A 21970-nucleotide genomic window follows, 5' to 3' on the forward strand; every position below is an offset into this window, starting at 1 on the left:
ACGCGGGAAACTCCACAACAGAACACAACGTTAAATCACGCACCGATCTGACCAATACTGGAGAATCCAGGGGTCCTCACCGGGCCTATGGGTCTAACAAGTGTTGGATTGCTATATATTCCAGTGAATGCCCTCTATGCTCTCTCTTCTTGACCCTTCAGCTCCTTTCCGAATTCTCGTCGTCCCATAGACCAATCTCCACTCAGTTCAACTATTCTCTTCTCGAGGTCCAAGACTTTGCTAGTTTCCTAGACACCCAAATTCTCTCATCAAATCAGCTCTCCCATTCCAAAATGCCTTCCCAAGATATCAAGTCTGTCCTTCAGACCAAGCCTGTCACCTTTACTCTGCGGACTGGCGGCGGCAAATGGAAGTGCACTATCCACGGTGACCGACCATCATAGTAAGTTCGCAATGCTTGTGGTGCAATTTCTTAGCATGTCTAACAAGATCGTAGTGAGAAGCATCGTGCTGCTGTTCCCGGCATTGCTCGCACCGACTCCGACATTTCCGCTACCTCCAGCAAGACCACTTCGTCTGCTGGCTCTATCAGGTCTCACTAAGCAACACACATACTCGGACACTCGACCTTATATCAGCCATGTTGTGCGAGACACGGATCCTGTTCGTCCCTCAGCTGGTATAGGTCAAACACCAACATAAACCGGCATATGTCGGAAAGCTTGTCCTCGTAATGTGGAGAGCACACTCGTCTTTTTTGCCTTCAATGGCGTCTTGCGAAGACGATTATCAAGGAAGGCTTGCATTTAAGTGGAGTTGGAAAATATCCCCATTTGCGATTTTATAGCCTATCCAATGACGGATAGCTCGGGGCCGGTCATCCAGCGAGCTCCAGGAGTGCGGGTGGGAATACCTTCCTTAATGGATGCTGGGATTTTCATTTATCTCAACTACCGCTAGTTTAGTCGGCAGTAGTAGATCGCATTTGTCTGGCCAAACCCTCCAAAGCAGGGTTGTATATAGACTGCTTAATGAACAAAACTCGTTATGATCAAAATTCCTGTGCTCGCATTAACTGATTTTGTCTTTCACGACCTCGAGGAACTTACGATCAGGCGATTCGACAATCGCTTCACAAAATCTATTTAATTTTCGATTGCAATTCCGGTGACCAAGAACAAATCCTAGTCATGCATCCGTGGCGTCTTCTCCAGACACAGTATCAAGTCGCAGCTATCTTCTAGTCTAAGACTATACTCCACAGCGGAGCCGTCAGATTGGCCCCCCCCTCCTCGGAAGCACGTAATTCGCATTGATAACCCGAAAGCCAGGCGGACAGAAACAGCGAATGTCGGCATTAGCCAGCGAATACCGAGGCTCGTCCAGGCTTGGCCGGAAACCTTGTACTGTACTCTCTCAGCTGTCTGGGGAGTGGGGCCTCTAGATTGCTTCATCGGGCCTTCTTTCGAACCGGCGGACGCTTGACCTGGGGTTTGTGTCGAGGGCCGACGCGTCTGGATCAGGCATCATGTAGGTCCTGATGTGTGATGCAGAGCTTCGTTCTTTATGAAGTGATTCCGTGTTTGTGTGGAGGCAGGTAGGTACAATTTGGCCATGATTGTATAGGTGAACGCTCGGCCAATAGATCAGGTGGTATAGTCATACCCTGGTCAATCTGAGATGATCATGCCCTTTGAAACAAGCGTTATGTACAAAGGGAACATAGAAGAATATACACATAGTATACTAACACTCTTCGCAAGCAAATCGCTTAAAATGCGTTCTGCTTCCCAAATAATTTGGAATTGTGAGTTATGCCGTACCACACAACCGAGTTTGTCTGGTCTCAATCTGTGAATACAACATTGCAACGACCAGAAGTTTTAGCATAATTCTCATCCCCTTCATGAAGAAAAAAAAAAGTTTTGCTGGGCGAATCAATTGCGAAAACTCATCACTTGGAAAAACAATGATGCATGCATGAATATGGATATAGTTGTAAAGTCAGAACGATCAGGACCACTCTCATTATTACTTTGGACAATTTCCTACATCAAAAGGCATACCAACTTGGTTCTGAGAAAAAGGCTTCTAGTCGGTAGTTTCTTGATGACTACTTCATATTGTGTAGATAATACTTACTTTCGCCTGTTCTGGTTTTCTTGCATACTTCCAGAACTTATGGAATGGTGCACGGTCAGAACACCATTTGGCTTACAGACAACTCCAGAAACAAGCAACAAGTCAATAACTGCTAGTCAAAATTTACTCAATCGACATCGGACATTTGCATTGCGCGGGCCATGACCCCGGGGAATGTGGGGTTCACGACAGTTTAGTGCTTGCAGCATGCCCCTGCAAGTCTGCAATTGTGTAATTGTTATGGCCGTCGGCGATGATTATTTGGCCTTGGCTTGCCTGGATAGATCTGAAGTCAGCTCCAACATGTAAGGCTGTTTGAAGGGTGGTGTTACTATGTATGCCAGGCGCCAAGCCTTACAGTTCTACCACGGGAGGCTTAGAGATAACCATAGAACCTCAGAACCATACAACGAGTAATGGCGCAAGAATGCGCGCGTTGGGGGAGTACGTCACGAGCGCCTTCTGTATCGCCCAGAAGGGGATGAATGTAAGGCAATGCAGGCAATACAGGCAAGGCAATACAACTACTGAGCGTCTTCCAGACGCATCCGTTCCCCCCCAACATCCTAATTCCTTTTTCATTCTCATCTTTCTTTGCCAAAAAGCAAGAACCCGGGCACTTTAGATTGGCAAATATGCCTGTACCGATCGCTGTCAAAGGTGAGTCTACAGATTTTTACCTGCTTCGTTCCGTTTTTACTCCCACTGTCAAAAGACGCAGTTGGTTGACTTTGATGTTCTCGATCCAACTGCTGATCAGTACCCCGCGCTTTTGCGGGCGCGAGCGCTGGTGACCACTCGTCGCCCAGAGCGTATGCTGATTGACGAATGTGGTTGCCTTGCTACCCAAGTGAGTGGCAAAATCAATCAGCTTGCGTGGCTCGTTTCGAAGTCCATCGTCCGAGGACCATATCCCCAAGCTTGGATTTGTAACCGTTATCAGTTTGCCTTGATTCCCATTTTGTATTATTCCCCAAACCACCCCCTACTGCTCCGTTAGGTATTCCACGCTGGTGCTTAAGAATGCCTCCCATTAATCATGCCGCCATCTCAGTCGGCGTCATCGCTGTGTCCGTCGTCGTTGCGGCTGGGATCGCCATCTACGAATCGCCAGAGCTGCGACGTATCGCCGAGAACCTACGCCAACGCATAGCCCTTGCGCTGCATTCCCTTGGCGACAGCATCTCGCCGCAGGAACGCGAGAACTTGTTCAACCGGCCCGAGGACGCCGAAGGTTTCCTACTATCCAGGGGCATCGATATCAGACAAGGCGATCAAGAGCTGGATGTTGACGCAGACGAAGAGACCAGGCGGCGCCAGAGGGAGGAGTTGATGTACTGGAATGCTCTTGCCGAATCCAAGAGAGATCAGGAAAAGCAAGACGAGAAATCCGAGGTGGAGCCCAGAAGGATAGCTTCAAGAGGGTCAAGCTTCGACCATTTTCTGCAGAAGGATGGCAACGATGAGAAAGGTGCTTTTGTCCTGAACAGCGGTGCCAACGCCCAGAGCGCGGAAGCTGATGGTCTGAGACGCCGTGGCGAAGGTGCTCGAGGCCTCAACTACTCTGTATACACGAACCCATTTGCAGATGAGCATGGCATTGATGAGACGATTGCTTTTGAGAACAGCCTGACCGAGCCAGAGAAGGATGACATGGGAGACATCTACAGTGTTTCGCATGATGGTCAGGGCAGCCGCGACCGGGATACCACTGCTACGCTCTCGGCACCCCCCGAGCACATCCCCTCTCTAGTCGACATCGACACGCCCATCAGACAGCCAGTGCCAGCCCCATCGACCACCTCGGAACGCGAACTCGGCCCGGACGAGTTTGTGACGGCGGGCCAAGAGGACAGGCATGAGGCGTATAGTTCAATTCAAGCATGGGCACAGCATTCGAATCCTGGGTTCTATTCACCTCTGCCCATTTCACCCGTAGGCCCTCTTTCAGAAGCGGAGCTCATCAGCGAGGGACAACTGACTCCAACGGACTCGGTCTCCTTAGTAGGATCTGGCGAAGATGTTGGCGAAGAGGCTCATTCTTCCGTTGGGGAGCCAGGCCGTTACTACGACGTGTTGAGCGACGACGAGGGTATGATGACCCCAGCAAGCTGGACAGAAGTAGGAAGCGTGATCAGCGAGAGCGATACGGGTGCTCACCCAGCCCGCGCATGATAGACTCTGCATTTTCCATTTTTATTTCGCCGCATATACCAGTTTGAGGGACTTTTTCAAGGGCAACGGCGTTTTGGGTAGGATTCATTCGACATCGTCATAGGAAATCTCTGCAGAGGAGCGTAACAGCAAGGAACAACAAGGGTCTACACTAGGTCTCAAAATATGGCAGTACTAAATATCACCTTACCTTTCCAAATGCGCCTCCTAGGCGGAGTCAGAAATACTTTTTCAATTTGAAGCCGACTTTCTCCTACTCTTCTTTCTCGCTTACCACTTTTCTTTTGTCATGTCTTCCAGCGTCATCGTAGAGTTGTGATATATAGGGGTGATCTGGGATTGATCCTAATTATAATCATGTGACGATCGAATACGTGAGCCTCCTCGCACTTTGCATCATGCACCGTTGAGGTCCGCCTTCCCTTCGAAACCTGGGCTCACCGTGTGCCGAATCCCCAATGGGCAATGTTGCCCGTTGAAAGGTAACCCGGCGAGCTACGTCTCGGGGTAGATACGTTATTCGCCTAAGTCTGGGTAGCCTCATCGACCTTGTCGCCATCCTTCTTCTGTCCACTATGATCTACTTCTGCACCCTTTTTCTTCAGCTCCCCTTTGTAGTCCTCCCAGAGCTGTTCAACCGGCCGGCCCACCAAGCCGGTCCAGAACGCCTTCTCTTCATACCGCTGCGTCCTCAAGGTTCCGTTGACTTTCCGCACCGTTTCCTCCCCAAACCTCCTCTCCAGATATGCCAGGAAGTATGCGGTCCGTTGGTAGCCGCCGTCCCATCTGTCCCCAGTCTCCTCGTGGTTCCAATGCGGCGGCGCCAGGCCGCACTTCAGACGCACCCAGTCCGCGATGCCCTCGACGAGACCCCCAGGGCACGACCCGTACCCGGTGTGCTGGTAGCAGTGCACGAGCTCGTGCGTGAGAACGCCCGTGATCTCGTGCGTCTGTCGCTCCTGGGGCAGGCCGGCGATGTAGCCCAGGCTGAAGTGGATCTCCTTGTGGTCGTTGTCCAGGTCGGAACCCGTCGTGAACGCCACGCCGCCCATGTCCCTTAGGACCAGCGTCACGGAGCGCGTGGGCGGCGGGCGGTAGTGCGGGTGCTTGGGCGATATGTAGAGCTTCTGGAGCACATCCTGCACGCAGGACGAGAACGTGCTGGAGGCGTTGATGGCTCGCAGGAAGATGTTTGCGCCAGCGTGGTTCAGGTCCCGGATCTCCAGGCGCAATTTGGGAATGGGGAAGGGGCTTGGCTTTGTGTTGCTCTCCTCAGACGGCTCAGATGAGGATTGAGATGTTGAGGTTTCCGGTGTCAGACGAAGGGGCAGCGGCGACGGTGTCGGTACTGTTGAGCCTGATGAGGTAGAGGACGGCGCCTCGATCTGGTGAGAAATACCCGGCATGAAGAGGTGTTCTGGACGAGGCGCCAGAGAAGTGAAGGGTGCCAGAGGCGGCATGTGTGAATTGGCAGTTGATTAGTTGTTACGATGTAAGAGAACAGGTTGCAATTCTGTCTAAGTGGGCTCGTTTAGACCAAGGCACGTGGAGAATATAGGGATGAAATGTCTCAAGGTTCAGGTGCCAGGAGAGATGCGAAAGTCACTCGCGTGTCGAGGCTCCTGAAATTATGTGAATCCCGGTAAGTGCTCATATGGATGTTTGGTCAGGTTCGCCGAGTCTAGCTGTTGGATTGTGTTGCGTACGGCGGTCAATGTCCCAGAGGCCGTTTACTGTACTGTACACAGAAGAATATATATGACTTGCTAGGCGTCGCACTATGTACTGGTAGATGGTGCACAACAGCTGCACTGTTGGGTGTAGTGGTGGCGAGATCTACACCTTCTTGAACATGTTACAATATGGATGTCTTTCAACTGCAGCACCCAGTGTGTACTCCTAGACTAGGCCAGAAGACTATCGCCGCTTCCCTGTATTGCTTGTCTAAGCTAGTACGTAGTATTTGCTGACTTTGCGGAAGATGCGTGGCCGGATTCTGGGCCCCGCGCTCATGATTCTCTGGTTCCTGCTTGACCTTTCCTTTACCCCTCCATTAGTGTGGCATTGTGCTTGTAAAGTACCGAGTAACTTACTATGTAGAGGTATCCCAGGGACTAGGGACCATGAGACCCCTGCGATCATCAGGAGGCACTGTCCGTAAGAGAGTCAATGCTCAGGAACCTGGTTTCGCTTTATGTCTAAGAATCTACAACCCCGGCCTTGTTTCCTGCGATCTCTAACTATATGTATATACTGCATGGGAGGTAACGTGCTGGTATCAGCATCGTGGGATTATGTTCGTTCAAGTAAACTCGAGATGATGTCAACGGCTGTTTCGCGACATGGAGGGAACCTTTGCAGTGGATTACTGCTTGGGCTCGACACGCAGGGCGGACTTGTATGCACCTTACCCGGCACACCAACAGCAAACCATCCCCTCGTGGCGGTTGCTGGGGAGGAGTGGAAGCTTGATTAGTGTGGATGATAGGCGGAATAAAGTGGAGTCAATAGCAAGAACAACACAACACAATGGAACACAACAGGTCCCCGTCCCCGACATGCGCATTTGGGGTGGATTGGCTTGGATTGCAAAGACAAACATTGGAAGACAGCCGGGCGAAACAGAAACGAAAGCGACATCATCACCGACACGCCAGTTTGGTTTCTTTTGCTTCCCTTCACGGAAACAAAATAATCCAAAGCAGGCACCCTACCGACCGGCCAGAACCAAAGCAAAGCAAAGCAGCGCTTCACTTCACTTCCCCGTTCGCATTATCTGCGCATTGCACACATTTCATTCCACACATCGATCGCTTACTTGCTTTTGCTTCCATGCCCATGCTTCAACGCTTGCATCGAGTCATAGAATTTCAATACAATTACAGTTGTCGATAACAACATCTAGTACGTCGCGCCTATAGTTTTCTTGTCAGAGCTTCGCACGGGACGATATATGCAAAGGGGTAGCCGAAAACCCCCCTTCGCGCATCTTGTCATTGCTCAAGATTCCTCGCCCCATCACAGGCGAAACTTTGTACTGACGGGCGATTCAAATCTAGAGTAAACCCAAACCACAGTCTCTCGCCAGCCAGGATCGGGCATGGCAGAGAAACTGACAGACCAGCAGGTCGCCGACCTGTTGGCGATACTCCGTAAAGACGCTTCAGTTGACACAAAATCCAACGCTGTCACAGCCGTCAAATCCGCCATCAAACAACACAATGTCCCCGATAGTTGTGTCTTTCCGCTGTTCGATGCCCTGCGACTCGCCTCCACTTCCCAGCACTCGGCTCTGGCCAACGCCGGCTTCACTGCCCTCAACCACCTGCTCACACGCTTGTCACGTCAAGAGCCCAAGTATATCCACAAAGAGGCCAAGAATACTCTGCCACTCATTGTGGACAGAATGGGCGATCAGAAGGACAAGCTGAGGGCCCTCGCCGTTCAAGCCCTGACGACTATGTATGGAGCCACGCCGACAGAGGCCGAGAGGTTTGTGCGCAACGTTGCCATGACCGGCAAGAACCCGAGAGCAAAGGAGTCGAGCATGCAGTGGCTAGTTGAGGTACGCCGCAACTTTTCACCCCCCCCTATTCCCCATTCCGACCAGGTCATGAACACCGAACTGAAGGTACTGACATTGGTTAGATGCACAACGAACACGGACTACCATTCAGGGCTTATGTACCAACACTGATGGAGCTGCTAGAGGACGCCGACGGGATGGTCCGTGATACTGCAAAGGCTACCGTGATCGAACTCTTCAGGGCCGCATCCGGTCCAGCGAAATCGGATTTGAAGAAGCAACTCAAGACTTTCAAAGTACGACCGGCGATAGAGGCTGCTATTGTTAAGGAACTGGCGCCAACGTCTGGCACTGCCTCAAGGATAGAGTCTGACGTGCGGCCCGACTCTGCACCGTTGATGCGTCCAAATCTTGGGGCAAGCGTTTCCTCCTTGCATAGCGAAAGGCCCAAGACGCCTGCGCCTGAAGAAAAGCCGGACCCGGTCGAGCCCACCTATGTCAACACAAGCCGTGAGTTGGACGAGATCTTCAGAGAAATGCACGCATGGTTTGAGGGCAGGGAGACGGAACAAAACTGGTTGAAACGAGAACAAAGCACAACGAAACTCCGAAGACTGATCGCCGGAAATGCCTCCGACTTCGCAGATGTATTCTTACAGGGCTGTAAGGCTCTACTCGATGGCATCATCAAGGCTGTCACCTCCTTGAGGACCAGTCTGTCAAAGGAAGGCTGCTTCCTGGTCCAGGATATTGCAAACGCCTTTGGTCCGGGCATGGATCCCATGGTCGAGTTGCTCATGCAGACTTTCATCAAGCTTGCTGCAGCAACCAAGAAGATTGCTTCCCAACAAGCCAACACGACGGTAGACACAATCATTGGCAGAACCACATACAATGCTAGGATCATGCAACACATGTGGGGTGCCTGCCAGGACAAAAATGTTCAGCCGCGTACATATGCCGCCGATTGGTTGAAGACGCTCATCAATAAGGAGTCACACCACAAGAGCCACATTGAGCATGCGGGTGGACTCGACTTGCTAGAAAAGTGTATCAAGAAGGGGCTGGGGGATGCGAATCCGGGCGTGAGGGAGCGCATGCGTGGCACATACTGGCTTTTTGCAACCGTCTGGCCTGCGCAAGCCGAAAAGTGAGTTTGCCAAACAGGGAGAAGGGTGAGAATACAAATACTGACCGTTACTGCAGGATCATGGATGGACTCGATTCCACCGCTCAGAAGCTACTGCAAAAAGACCCTAATAACCCTAATATGCCTGTTGCTTCCAAGTCTGAACCTGTACCGCGCCCTGGCCTCGGCCTCTCGAAGAGTACCATGAGTGCCAACTCGAAACCATCAATTAGGGAGACCATGATGGCCCAAAAGAGAGCCATGGCAGCTTCAGCCAAGACGCTGCCACCACGGCCAGGCTCTGCAATGGCCACCGTGACTCCCGCCCGAACCACATCTGGCTCCTCAGGCGTCTCAGCCGCTTCTTCTGCTGCACCGCCTACAACGCGCACAAGAGCGGATACTGCAGGCAAACCCCATGCTGGTATCTCTGCTGCACCGATGAGGCCTACTAGGAGACGACCAGAAACGGCTCGACCAGAAATGGCTCCCAGACCTGCCACTGCCGGGCCGTATTCAGGCCGAAACCATGACGTGCGATCCAGCCCCCCAGACATAAAATCAAAGACAGTGACGCCCAAGACCATTTCTGGATCTCCTAGAAGGACGGTACCGAAAGGTCGGCCTGGGCATCAACCAACACGAAGTGTTGATGGCATTGCCACTCCGTCTAAGCCAATACTCAGCAAGTCTCTCTCAGCGGCACCATCCCCGATTAACAGTCCAGCAAAGGCAAAACAACCTGGATTTAGCGGCATACTTTCAAGCAATTCTTCAAAGGAGAACGAGGAGCTCACGCTGGTTGTGCCAACTATCGCTAGTCTACGGGAGAGCATGAAGTCATCGCCCAAAAGCTCCCCCAAAGCACCTTCACATTTGGCGAGCGATGAAACGGCCAGGCAAACTGAACCTATGGACTTGAACGAAGACCCTGTGCAGGAAGTGTCCCAGACACCTGTACAAACGCCTTCAAAGACCCTCAAAGTCTATGAGGATCCTTTTGTAGATGAACAGACAACTCGCCCAGCTGTCGATGCTAGCCCGGAAAGACCAGTTCTTGAGGACAAGCCGGTTAACGAGGATGCCGCCAATCTGAACTTTGGTCAAAATGGAACAACTACGCCACCGGCGGTGATTTCGCCTGACAAGAATGGCCAAAACGCCCGCCTTCTTGACAGCGGCATTAAGCGTATCAAGGCTCAGACCCTTGATGTTCATGGGTTTCGTAAGCTGCAATCATTGCTGCGAGACAGCAAGTCTCCGCCGACGGATAGCAAGTTTGACACACTTTTGACCGGTTTGTTCGAATACCTTGAATCCCCACTAGACAATCTTGAACCTGCTAAGATCCAAGATATCAAGGCTCAAGTTCTAGCAACTATCAAACTACTACTCAAGAACTCTCGCGACAATTTCCAGCCGCATATTGCACTGGGACTTGAAGCGCTACTTGCAACTCGTGCAAATTACGACGCGCGCACACACATTGTGTCAGGCCTCGAGCTTCTGGCGGAAGAACTTGTCAAGGTTGGAGATCCTCCCACGATGGCTGTGTCCATGACCCGTCGCTGCGGGCCCCTTCTGGAGAAGACGGATGCTCGTAGTGGACGCAGCCTACAAATGGGTATACATATCATGAAGCAGTTGGTTGAGAACCACCCTACCTATAACCCAAGCGAATCCGAGCTTCAAGGGATGTGCAGCTTGTCTGCAAATTGCCTTGATAGTAAGGAAAGTGGAGTCCGAATGGACGCCGTTCACTTGTGTGTGCAGCTCCATGCCAGAGTAGGCGAGCAAAGGTTCTGGGAAAGCATGAAGGGCCTAAAGGATGATCCGAAAAACCTTATCACCTACTACGTAGTCAAGCATCAACGCGAGACGGGCGTGGCTGCTTAGTCAAAGAAGCTGGCTCTGTTCGCGTTGGCTTTCATGTTGTGCTTGGTGAAAGACCTGGCCAGGTTGCTGGTCTGGGTTACGGTTGGTCATCCTAACACTTCACTCAACGAGCATGGATATGTTTGAATGCATGTGGGAGCTGCCGACAACAAAGTTATATTCCTTCGCTGCAACCATCGATTGGAGCGAAAACACGGAGTTCGAAGGACGGACATGAAACGACTGGGTTGTTGCATTGCGGGGCGTCCGGTTCTTGGGTGGACTTGATCAAAAGCAAAAGAATTTATCGCCGGTTGTTGTATGCGTGTTGTACTTATACCCACTTGTTTTTCAGACAAATATATCATATAAGCGGAAGAAAATGTTCGTCTTTTCCACAAGACGAACTCTGGCCTTCGTATGTGCACTGTGAAAGTCTTCATACGCTATTTTGGCAGTCGTTTATTGGCAAGTGTATTAACTATTTAACATTCCTCAGTTCTATTGTACTAGACCATGCAAATGCTTGTTGGCGTTGTACAGAAGCCTGCTAGGGTAATGCCTCAGCCTCGTGGCCGAGAGGCGCAACGGAAGATAATACCCAGGATGTCATTATTTGACAGGTTTGCGTCGAGTAACCCATATGGCACAAAGACATCCCGGCCTTCTACGGTCTTAATGTATGGGGGATCATGACGAATACTGACATGTGTCTATACCGATAAGATCATACGAGACAGCTACATCAGCTAGGCACAGTTCTCTTAGACCTACGCCCTTCTGTTTCTTTTAGAAACAAAATCCTTGTAGCACATCAAGCCGTTTTTATTGACTTGCCGGAAGGAGCTATAACATCCGGAGAGGGGCATGACGTATAATCTTCTGATCCTTGATCATAGCCCTTAACGAGGAATATAAGCTCTTGTCAGCAAGCCTCGGAGCATCGATCATCACTCGAGACAAATTATGTTTGCTTTCAAGGAAAAGCCTGACTTCCATGCACATCTTTCTTGTCAAGAACACGATGGCGGATGGTAACGGCAAGGCAGGGGTGGACTCTTCATCAAACCTTGTACGAAACCCCCTTGATTGATTGGGCCGTAGCGTGAACTTTCGGGAATATTGTCGCATCGAGCTTGTGAAAAGCTCATGACCACAAAGGCACTGGGTTTTGAAAAAAAAAAAATTGAAAAAAAAAAGACCTCTTCCTAGGAAAAAATAATCCCCAAAATTTGGCGACTAGTAACATGGCTTTATCTCGTATGTAGTGCTGCCTCATAATTGTTGAATAGCTGTTGCATCTCGCTGCGATGTCGTCTCTTTGCTTATCCCACATGCTGGTCAGACCACGTATGAGTAAGGCGCTGCTGGACAGCGCCTCCTGGCACCAATGGTGTTGCCCGTATCGTCTAGGCTAAGGAGTTGCTGACATACGGTCACTCTGATGCTGCATGCAAACTGACAGCTAAGTTATACAAAGCACTGCGCCAGATTGGTGGACCCCAATAGTGCCATAGATCCAGGCCTGATAGTCGGCCGCATGTCTGACAGGTGGAGCAACACGATGAATGATACCTTAAGGGTCCACAGGTTCTGAGTCTGACTGCAAACTACACTTTCTTACAGTACTGACTTGACAGATAAGATATCAAACCGTAGGGTGTAGATGATAGATCCTGGGCAGATTGCCGGGTGCATAGTGGTCGGACAAATCCGCCAATTTCTCACCACCAGTCAGGTCAAAAAGTAGGGCTGAGTGATGGTTTCAGCCTTTATTGCAAGTTAACAGGGCTGATGGTTGTACACGTTTGAGCCGTTGTCCTGGGCCGGTCACAAACAAGGTCATCGAGGTTTCAATCGCAGTGGTGGCTTAAAGGCATCGAACCCGTAGAACCTGTCTTGTGTAGACCGCAGATTGCGCATTATCGAAAGACTTTCGTGAGACAGGAAGTGATGAGTGGAGTTACCGATGGTTGTTCATTTCGGAACCCCCAAAACGTACTGCTCGACGACATAGCTCAGGGATCTCAACAATGAATCTTTGACCTATTAACCATAGCTTACCTACTCTATGTGCGTCGGTGATGGTATTATGGACCTCTGCTATGAGAAAGTCGCAGGCCAATCAGTTCAACATTTGTGTGTTCCTGCATGACCCACTCTGTTGCAAAATTCTGGCTGATATTAGTCTGGAGTTTGTAAAACACAATCTTCGCTGAAGCGCCCAAGATACTGTGTAGGACAGCGAGCAATTTGTATGTGTACATCAAATCTTGTTGCCAGCGAAAACTGTCTCCAGTTTGGATATGCTCTGAATAGATCCGCACGCTAGGTGTTTGCTACTGCGACTCAAGGTTCAAGACATAAGTGCCTGATGTATTGATCCGGAGATTTGACAGCTACTGGACCGTTCCGCCCATGAACGATAGACTTCGGCATAGACAGATCACAGAATAATGGACCTGTCATTCAAGTTTGTGAGTATCCGTGACTCGTATGGCAAATTAGACAAGGGATTCTCGAGGAGAGAGGCTCCTACTAAAACCAGATTTTGTGATGCCGAATATCATGTGTGAAAACCATAATAGCGAGCCGTCTATAAGCCATTGACTCGATGGAAATTTTATTTGTTTGTGAGCGCCATTGGACGTAATTCAATCCATCTCAACGCGCTCGTCTCTCGTGAATCTCACATTGTTGCTCCTCCCAATTTTCTTTTGAAGCTTTTGATCTGCATAATAGTACTCCGTACTACTAGGCCAGCTAGGCGTTGGAGCCGTTGAAGATCTGTCACTACCCAGCAACACTGTGCAGGAAACCCCAGCAAAACTGTTTCGCTTGGCAAGTCGACTTGAGGACCCCTAGCTTTTATGGGGCATACTTAAGCTGAAACGAGGTCATGGAGTCTCCAGCACTCTGAGTGCTTCTACTGATTGGCGAACTATAGGCCGCCCTTGTCTTTAATGACAATGCAAGGAAGGCGGAAGCACGTACGACTCGGGAAATTCCTTAATAAACATTAGCGCATCCCATGGCATGCCAGCAGGACGTTTTGAAGATTGCTTGTTTCTCGACCCTTTCGTCTGAGAATGGTCTTCGTGCCGTTACTCAGTGCCTGAAGTAGTACTGCTTTAGACTAGAGCTTCGTAACCCGTTCCGAGATATGCTGCTGTTGTTGCTGCTGTAGCGGTCTGAATGCCGATCACTCTGGCCAGAAGGTAAGATCGAGCTTGAGGCGTATGCTGGCACTCGCTGCACCACGGAGATGCCAAGAAGATTCTCCTGGGGGGTGGACAGGTAATACAGTATGTTTCTACACATTCAGCTACACCTTCTCTCGCGTACTTGTGAGAGACACAGGCTGCCTTTATTCTAGGTCGAGTCATCGGAATATGTCGCTTGCAACTAGAAGTCTATTGGATGGCAAGTAAACAGAATGTTCAGGCTATGCAGGAGCATCCTTTGTGTTGCTATTTATACAGTTTGATGCGATTTATACAGTTTGATGCGATTTTGAATTGGCAGCGCAACAAGGCAGTGTGTCAGATGCCAATACTACGACGGGGAATGCAAGCATTCTTTGGTTTCCTAGACTATCGTATGAGATCAGAAGGATGAGGTTGCAGCGGAGGTAATAGTTACACAGTGATTCCCTCGACCACGCTTCTAGAAGCCCCCGAATACGTAGTAGTTTCGCACCATGGACTCGTTTGTATACCTAACATTTCCCGCCGAGTTGTTCGAGTTATGAGGCATACTTGACGCATTTGCACTGAAAGCATGAACCGTGGGGACGGAGTATTCTGTAGCTCTATTACCTGGAACCAACATATTGCTGTTCGCAAGCAGTGTCGAGTTTTGAAGGATAAGGTGTGCGCAATGGGAAGAGGCTTTCGCAAGAAAGCCGATGATGACGGGGGTGGATCTCGAGTATTCCAGGCTCTGCCAGGGGCCGCACCTTGCCCTGGCTCAAAAGGAACTAATTTGGCTGCAGGAACCTCTGATGGGATAAAAACCTTGAAAGCAACTCCAACCCGAAGAACACGTGAGCTGCAACATAGACAGGGAGTGACAGCTAGACTGTTGACGCTGATGGCAGCGCCACAGAGTATGGGTTGCTCGGGGCAGCACTTGATATGGCCATCAATGGTGTCGAGGTTGCTCAATTCTGTGAGAGGATACGATGCATGCCTGTTGAACGATTGATTGCCCGGACTAGCACGGCAAGGATCCATCGATTGGTGCAAATGACCAGAACTGAACGGGAGGACAGAAGATGATTAGCGGTTGATCGTCGAGTTCATCGGTAGGGTTCGATGTTAACTAGACTAGATGCTGGAACCCCTGAGAGGAAAGCCCGCTCTGGACGCTAAATACGCCAAAAGATGTACTATGTAGACCCGTAACTTACACCGTCTTGGTTGGCCAACGTTGCACTGTCACTCCCTGCGTGGCTTCTGTCTTGACATCTTTCTCAAGTTCTTGGCTCTTGGCTCTTGGCTTCAAGTACTGTAGGCTCGCAGCCATCAATTGTACCTAAGCAGCACTCAGTCCACTCGTGGTTCCCCTCTTCCCCTTAAACTCCCTGGGACCTGGACCTGGACCTGAGTCTTTTTTTATGTACATATATTTTCTAAACAGCAAAGCGAGCAACGGTCCCGTCGCCTCAACCCTTCCGCTAGACGTCCAGCGAAACGCTTGATTTCGTCACTGCTGTCGTCCTTGTCAATTTGATTCGGTTGATCAACCAACAAAAGTGCAATAGAGCCACGGGGCACATACCGATACTGCGTCGACAAATACGAAGTCAACAGCCCATTTTAACCTAAAACGTCTATCCGGGAGCAGGTACACTTTACTTTGGCTCTCTTGTGATTTGTACTAGTTAGTCTACTGTGACGCTCCACGCCCGCCCACGCCCACGCCCACGCCCACTCCCACTCTCGCCCTTTGCGCACCGACATCGACAAGTGTTACGAAACGGACGAGCTTTCATAGGAGAACAGACCTTTACACTACACAACTTAGGGCACCTGGCTCCGAAGCAAACCGCCGGCTTGTTATTTTTGCACGACTTTGGCTGCTTCAGCTCTTCCGTCTCGCTGGGTCGTGACGCAGCGCAGGCCTCGCTGGCAGCAGTCGACTTTCGTATCAATGTTACCGTAATCGCGATCCATTTCCCTCTGGCTCCCGTCGTCGCTCAAGGTCCGCTCGTTCTCGCCCAGCTGCCCTTCCGGGTGCGTCACAACAAACACATCGTCTCCCTTGACACCCCTCACTCTGACGCCGTTCACAAACCGCAACAATGGATGACTTCCTGGACAGCCCGATGGAGAGCGAGGAAAGCTTTCCTTGCAAAGGCTGTGGAGAGGTATGTGGACGGACAGCACCCTCGTCTTTATCACCGACGACAACGTCACTAACACGCGATGCTTTGATACTAGATACTTGAGGAGGGCAAAGCGTTTGAATTGGGTAAGTCTGATCACACTCGCACAAGCCATGACCTCTTTCGCCATACCTTCACGAGAGCATGTGTTTGCTCACAATGCTACATCACCACTGAGATCCAGTCTCCATGACATACACCATATCAATCCCTTAACTTCCTTGAGCTTGGCGATCTAACTATGGATACAGCTGGCAACCGATGGCATCTTAACTGCTTCCGATGCAACACTTGTGGCACTCTCCTTGACTCAGACGCCAACTTGCTCCTTCTTGGTGACGGTTCATTGATCTGCAACAATTGCACCTACAGTTGTAACGCATGTGGAAATAAAATCGAGGACCTGGCCATACTTACTGGGGACCAGGCTTTCTGTGCCACGTGCTTCCGATGTCGAAACTGTAAGAGGAAGATCGAGAACTTGCGATATGCTAGGACCTCTCAGGGCATATTTTGCATGAGCTGTCATGAGTCCCTCATGGCCAGGCGCAGGAAAAAATCAAAAGCCGCCGCCCAGGCAAAGGCCCGAGAAAAAGAAAGCTCGCCCATGATCATAGACAAGAGCCTACCTGCTCTGCCGCCCAACGCCATTCCCAACGGTGCTTTCTCCAACGATCGGGTGGATCCCGATTCAGACACTCCAACTGAGCTTTCACCCCGACCGAGGCCATCCTATACGCGACACGAATCGTCCTCGAGAAGTAGTTCGCGGCCCGCTAGGTCGCCTGAAAGGTCGCATGATCACAGGGAGAGGGAAAGTGGTCTATCGTTGCCGCAGACGAGCTACCGTAATAACCGAAACTCGTCCCTCTTTACTGGCAGCGATGTGGCAAGTAACGCAGCCGCAGATGACCAGGCGTTTTTCATCCCTGTCGCGCTCGACCCAAGCCCAGCTCCTGCTGCTACCCCACGGTCGACTGCGGAAACCTTTACAACGGGTTCGAACGCAAGAAAGGAGAAGGATTACTTTAGCATTTCTAAGAGTGAAACTGACCCGAGGAGAAAGGAGCAATCACAGGCATCCACACCTCACATTGCTTTCCAGGAAAAGGCGCGTCAAACGTCATCAGACTATGAAAGCCCGCCGCCCAAAGACGTCACAAGGAGGCTCTCTAAAGCCTCGAAGACTGACAAGTCAAGGATGGCTCCGGTGGTAAGCGAAAGAGCGCCAGAGAGAGCGACCAATGGCAAATCACAGTCCAATGAAGAATTCAAACTGCAAGAGGCTCCCAAGAGTAAGAAGTCAAGCACTCGAATCTCTTCCCAATCTGGGTTGCAACATGTTGGTTCCCAGAGCAGCCAGGGGTCCAGCAGGAAGGACAAGGAAGGCCTATCTACCAACACCCTTATGGAGTCACCCCAACTACTGCAAGCAGGCGAAAAGGCTGGTACTCCTCGCAGCTCCCAAGATTCTCGTTTCATAGATGAGGACGAGGTTAGATCCAACGACTCTTCCGTGGGCTCGTCCTCAGCCCCTTCAAGGCCCATTGCCAGAAAAGAGCTGCCGCCTTCCGCGTCCAGGATGACCAATGGTATGTGTTTACTGATATTGTTGACAAGCGGATGCCACTGACAGGTTGAGCAGGAGGTACAAAGCAGCGCAATCTGTCCGAAGACTTGGCGCCTCCACCTCCACCACGTCCTTCCGCTGAGCAGAAGCGCAGCGACTCCTATATGACACCCAGAGCGCCTCCTGCGCCCCCATCAAATGCTGCCGGCAAAGACGTTACCGGTCCTACGGAACAGGGAGAGCAAAAGACGTCGCCGAAGCTGCCGCGATGGAGTAGTGGTGGAGATTTCAGTATGGAGGAAGATATGGCGCGTATCCTGGGAACCGACGAGGGCTCGTCGTCCATACTGCGTCGAGTTTCCAATGCTGTGCGTCATGGTCGAACAAATAGCGCCGAGCAGAGTAACAATGTTGTCCGCATGGGCCATGCCCGAAGCGTAAGTGAATCGACGCGAACAACCGCATCACCGCGCTGGCCCAAGACGCCAATCGCCGAAGACCCGTTGAACGGACTTGCGCACGACATTACAAACCCCATCTCTCTCGCTGCGCATGACGATCCTGCTCTCTTGAAGCGTCGCCTTCGAAACTCCGAACAAAGAGTTGCGGAGCTTGAGAGGCAATTCACCAGTGAGAAGGATCTCAAGAACATTAACCAGAGGCTAGAAGAGAAGCGAAAGACGGTGTCTATACTGGATACCCAGACCGAAATCATGATACGCCAATTAGAGGTACTGGCTGGCTATGTCGAGAAAGCCAAGGATACGAAGCGCCCTATTGACCCCCGTGATCTGGAGGATTCAGCGATCAAAGAATTTGTCCAGAAGCTTGATAAGCTCAAGCAGTCCATGTCCGCAGCGTTGGAACAACTTCATGAAGAGCGCGACACGCTTGTTGACGAGAAAAACCAAGCCATCTCAGACCGTGACCGCGCACTGTTGGAGTTTGAGCAATTGTCGTCAAAGAATGCCCAACTTGCCGACATGAACAACGATTTGACCCATCAAATCCAAGAAAGATTCAAGAACCACTCCGATGTACGATCGCCGATGAGCGGCCTTGGCATCTATCAACAGCACAAGGGTGCCTCGAACAACTCTGTCCACCTGGATAGCTCCAGTATACAAACCGGCACCACTTTGATTCCCGACCAAGAAGAACCCATCTTGGAGGCTGGCCCTACTGTTGTCAATATTCGCAAGGGCAAGGTTCAGAAATTTAGCTGGAAGAAGGGGTCGAAAGCCATGGCCCAAAATATCGCCAAAGGAGTCAACAGGACGGTGGGTGCACTCCAGCAACCGGTCGATCGTCGCGAACCACAATTTTCGGGCGAGAACATTGGCATGCCTTACAATATGACCCATACTCTTGTGGAGTCTCCGGTTGCACAAGTTCCGGTAAATGGCCAAAATCGTCAGAATATCAACAGCGAAAAACCGGGTTTCTTTGGCTTCAAGAAATCGAATACTGTGCCAAGAAATCTAGGTATGGGACAATTCAACAACTCGAATCTCGACGTGGCGGAAGCAGCCGACGTCCTCTTTGGTTCCGACCTTTCCGAGCGAGCCGATTTCGAGAAGAGGCATATCCCATGTGTTGTCACTCGATGCATTGAAGAGGTTGAGCTCCGCGGCATGGATATGGAAGGTATCTATCGGAAGACTGGAGGCAACTCTCAAGTCAAGATGATCCAAGAGGGTTTTGACAAGAACGAGAATTTCGACATTTCGGACCCAGACCTGGATATTACGGCCGTCACCAGTGTCTTGAAACAATATTTCAGGAAGCTTCCCATGCCATTGCTCACTTATGACGTCTACGATCGAATTTTGGAGGTTAACTGTAAGATAGACCGCTACTTTTCTGGATGACAAGCTTGGCTGACATGTTGTAGCGATTGCCGACACCGAGGAAAAGTGCGACCATCTTAGGAAGACATTCAATCTGTTACCTCAAAAACATCGGGACTGCCTCGAATTCTTGATGTTCCATCTTGTCCGGGTCGCTCAGCGCGAACGGGAAAATCTAGTATGTCACTCTTTCCCTCGTGCAAAATGTATCTTGCTGACGTGGAAAAAGATGTCCCCAAAGAACCTGGCTGTGGTTTTCGCACCCACCATCATGAGAGATAAAACTATAGAGCGAGAGATGACAGACATGCACGTCAAGAATCTTGCCGTGCAATTCATTATCGAGAACAGCCAAACGATCTTCTCCGAGGACTAAACGATGGACCTTGGAACACATGCAAACCACAATATTGTATATACATTGACATTTGGACGACACCCCCAAGTCGTACACTTGAACAGTCCGGTCGCAGAATCATCTGTGGGACAGGGTGAACGAGGACTGGGTTCACGACGAATTGTCACTCAAGAGTACCCTACTATCCAGCATTGGATCGCGTTCCGTTTTCGTTTCTTGCTATGGTCCACGATTACGACTCCTTTTTCATCTTTTCCTGTCTTGTGTGGCATAGGGAACTTTTTAATGATATCCTTCAAAGCATTGCGGTTCTCTGGAATTCTTGCATCATTCGGGAGCTCATTGGAAGGACTTAGCGGCAGGCTCTGGGGCGATTCTTTAAAATGTTTTTCTTATTAGAGCTCGATATTTCGACATGCGTTCTTCTTGCCTGCACATGGTACACGTTCTACTCCGTTTGACGGGGATTTTGTCGCCTCTTTTTGGCTTTCCATTATTGAGCAGCGAAATCACTGAACTGGACAAGTTAGGATCGTAGTCAGCCTTAGCTGGTATTAACAGAACTTTGGATACGAGTCGTCCATTATCTGACCGTGTTTCCCCCTGTCCTCCAATGCTGATACCATAGTTTGTGATTGGTTCGAAATCTAGCCTTTTTTTCTTCTTCACAATATTTCTTTGATGTGCCCTTCGGGTATCATAATCTGTCGTGGTCCGTTCCTGACTGCCGCTGATTCCAGATGGCACCCTTCCCCTCCCAAACAGCCTTTTGAAGCGCTCCTCTCTCAAATCGCCCAGCAGGAATATGCCTCAAGGGCAGTATTATTGAGTCAACAGGGTGTCTTCGGCAGTACCAGCACCTCGTGCTTTGCTTACTTCTGCTGTGTCATCCTTCGCACTTTCTCGAGCATCAGCGCGCTCTCTCTTCCCAACTTGCGCTGGCCATCCCGTCCTGGTGTTCGTGCTTTCTTCAGTGCCTTGTTGAACCGATCACGCTCGGCATTCTTGCGCTCTCGCTCTTCTGTGCGACGTTGAAATTCTGCTTCCCGCGACTCCTGCTCGGCCTTGTTTCTCGAAGCCTCGTTTTGGGCCTTGTCGAAGTAGCCGGGCTTGCGTTGCTTGCCATGGGGCTTCTGGCGAGGCTCGTCACCCCAGCGCTCTTTCTTCTCTTCCTTGGTCGGCCTCTGGCGCACCATGTTTGCAATATCTGAGGCGTCGGACTCGGCATCATCCGGGTGTTCGACTACCAGCATGGCCTGGCGGTCAGGATGAATTGCTGCGTTCTGCTCGGCGTCTTCTGTTTTCGCCTCCTCTGCTCCTGGTCCTGGAGCTGCTTCACTCTCCCCACTCCCCTGTTGGGGTTTCTGGGCAGGCGGCAGTTCACGTGCCTTGATCTTCTTGTAGGCCTTCTTGAGCTTGGCCTTCTCGATCAGGTCCTTCTTGATCTTGGTCACCTTGCGCTTCCAGGCACCGTCGGGGAGGTTGTCTGGACCGACTCGGAAGCCCTTACGAGCCTTTTTGGCTGCGGGTGCCGCTTTGGAGCCGTCATCGTTCTCGACGGGGCGTTTGGGGGCCATTGTTAATGGAGTGTTGGTGATGGCAAACAAAGACCGGTTGCGCGGTGCTGTTCCTCAAGCCGGCTGGCACCTCTTGCTTTTTTAGTGGGATCCAAGAAATTTAGAGTCGAGGATCATCGTTATCGCTATCACGGAGAGTTTAGGCGGCGGCACTGCTGCGAGCTAGTCTAGCGGGGCGGCGGGCGCTGCACGGCGGGCGCTGCACTGCACCAAACATTCTTACATACGTTATAAGTTATGGTACATGCCTGCTTTAGCATGAGCGGAATCGGCGTCACATATGTGAAGCATGCAGGCATGTGCTTCTTCCGCCGAGTCATGAGGTGAGGACAACGTGGGCTGTATATGTCCGTTAACCACTCGGTCATTAGAGTTTCTTCCCTTGACATCTTACCAGTGTACAGGGCTTGATTGTCAT

General features: G+C 50.8%; 8 protein-coding genes across 8 annotated transcripts; 5 read left to right on the forward strand and 3 right to left on the reverse strand.

The window, feature by feature from the left end:
- Positions 1 to 293: 293 nt before the first annotated feature.
- Positions 294 to 563, forward strand: BKA67DRAFT_653003 (uncharacterized protein; the record flags this gene model as incomplete). Its single annotated transcript, XM_046106277.1, has 2 exons — positions 294 to 403; positions 458 to 563. 2 exons carry the CDS (start codon positions 294 to 296, stop codon positions 561 to 563), a joined length of 216 nt encoding a protein of 71 aa, XP_045963918.1.
- Positions 564 to 1784: 1221 nt separating this feature from the next.
- On the forward strand, positions 1785 to 2374 carry BKA67DRAFT_28866 (uncharacterized protein). Its single transcript, XM_046095995.1, has one exon. The coding sequence runs from the start codon at positions 1942 to 1944 to the stop codon at positions 2266 to 2268; it is 327 nt and encodes a 108-aa protein (XP_045963919.1). The 5' UTR covers positions 1785 to 1941; the 3' UTR covers positions 2269 to 2374.
- Positions 2375 to 3126: 752 nt separating this feature from the next.
- Positions 3127 to 4278, forward strand: BKA67DRAFT_653004 (uncharacterized protein; the record flags this gene model as incomplete). The annotated part of the gene is made up of 1 exon (XM_046106278.1): positions 3127 to 4278. The coding sequence occupies one exon, from the start codon at positions 3127 to 3129 to the stop codon at positions 4276 to 4278; it is 1152 nt and encodes a 383-aa protein (XP_045963920.1).
- Positions 4279 to 4802: 524 nt separating this feature from the next.
- BKA67DRAFT_529925 (peptidase of plants and bacteria-domain-containing protein) lies at positions 4803 to 5738 on the reverse strand (the record flags this gene model as incomplete). The annotated part of the gene is made up of 1 exon (XM_046099155.1): positions 4803 to 5738. The coding sequence occupies one exon, from the start codon at positions 5736 to 5738 to the stop codon at positions 4803 to 4805; it is 936 nt and encodes a 311-aa protein (XP_045963921.1).
- A 1640-nt stretch (positions 5739 to 7378) lies between these two features.
- Positions 7379 to 10829, forward strand: BKA67DRAFT_510691 (HEAT repeat-containing protein; the record flags this gene model as incomplete). Its single annotated transcript, XM_046097345.1, has 3 exons — positions 7379 to 7843; positions 7927 to 8954; positions 9011 to 10829. 3 exons carry the CDS (start codon positions 7379 to 7381, stop codon positions 10827 to 10829), a joined length of 3312 nt encoding a protein of 1103 aa, XP_045963922.1.
- Positions 10830 to 14206: 3377 nt separating this feature from the next.
- BKA67DRAFT_28938 (uncharacterized protein) lies at positions 14207 to 15145 on the reverse strand. Its single transcript, XM_046096002.1, has 2 exons — positions 14451 to 15145; positions 14207 to 14396 (listed from the first exon to the last, which is right to left on the reverse strand). Exons 1-2 carry the CDS (start codon positions 15041 to 15043, stop codon positions 14351 to 14353), a joined length of 639 nt encoding a protein of 212 aa, XP_045963923.1. The 5' UTR covers positions 15044 to 15145; the 3' UTR covers positions 14207 to 14350.
- Positions 15146 to 15731: 586 nt separating this feature from the next.
- Positions 15732 to 20420, forward strand: BKA67DRAFT_28952 (uncharacterized protein). The gene is made up of 6 exons (XM_046096004.1): positions 15732 to 16179; positions 16253 to 16283; positions 16449 to 17789; positions 17843 to 19609; positions 19662 to 19795; positions 19847 to 20420. The coding sequence occupies exons 1-6, from the start codon at positions 16114 to 16116 to the stop codon at positions 19991 to 19993; spliced, it is 3486 nt and encodes a 1161-aa protein (XP_045963924.1). The 5' UTR covers positions 15732 to 16113; the 3' UTR covers positions 19994 to 20420.
- On the reverse strand, positions 20421 to 21925 carry BKA67DRAFT_28978 (uncharacterized protein). The gene is made up of 2 exons (XM_046096005.1): positions 21780 to 21925; positions 20421 to 21677 (listed from the first exon to the last, which is right to left on the reverse strand). The coding sequence occupies exon 2, from the start codon at positions 21550 to 21552 to the stop codon at positions 20848 to 20850; it is 705 nt and encodes a 234-aa protein (XP_045963925.1). The 5' UTR covers positions 21553 to 21677; positions 21780 to 21925; the 3' UTR covers positions 20421 to 20847.
- Positions 21926 to 21970: the final 45 nt, after the last annotated feature.

The sequence above is a fragment of the Truncatella angustata genome (assembly GCF_020726525.1).
Source record: "Truncatella angustata strain MPI-SDFR-AT-0073 chromosome Unknown BKA67scaffold_1, whole genome shotgun sequence".
NCBI lineage: Eukaryota > Fungi > Ascomycota > Sordariomycetes > Amphisphaeriales > Sporocadaceae > Truncatella > Truncatella angustata.

Bases quoted from the DNA above. Each gene is read 5' to 3' on its own strand.
- BKA67DRAFT_28866 (XM_046095995.1), top strand. From the start codon at position 1,942: ATGAATATGGATATAGTTGTAAAGTCAGAACGATCAGGACCACTCTCA.
- BKA67DRAFT_28978 (XM_046096005.1), bottom strand. From the start codon at position 21,552: ATGGCCCCCAAACGCCCCGTCGAGAACGATGACGGCTCCAAAGCGGCA.
- BKA67DRAFT_28938 (XM_046096002.1), bottom strand. From the start codon at position 15,043: ATGGATCCTTGCCGTGCTAGTCCGGGCAATCAATCGTTCAACAGGCAT. The intron at 14,397-14,450 runs GTAACTATTACC...ACGATAGTCTAG, and splicing joins GTGGTCGAGGGAATCACTGT to GAAACCAAAGAATGCTTGCA.
- BKA67DRAFT_28952 (XM_046096004.1), top strand. From the start codon at position 16,114: ATGGATGACTTCCTGGACAGCCCGATGGAGAGCGAGGAAAGCTTTCCT. The intron at 19,610-19,661 runs GTAAGATAGACC...GACATGTTGTAG, and splicing joins TCGAATTTTGGAGGTTAACT to CGATTGCCGACACCGAGGAA. The intron at 19,796-19,846 runs GTATGTCACTCT...ACGTGGAAAAAG, and splicing joins AGCGCGAACGGGAAAATCTA to ATGTCCCCAAAGAACCTGGC.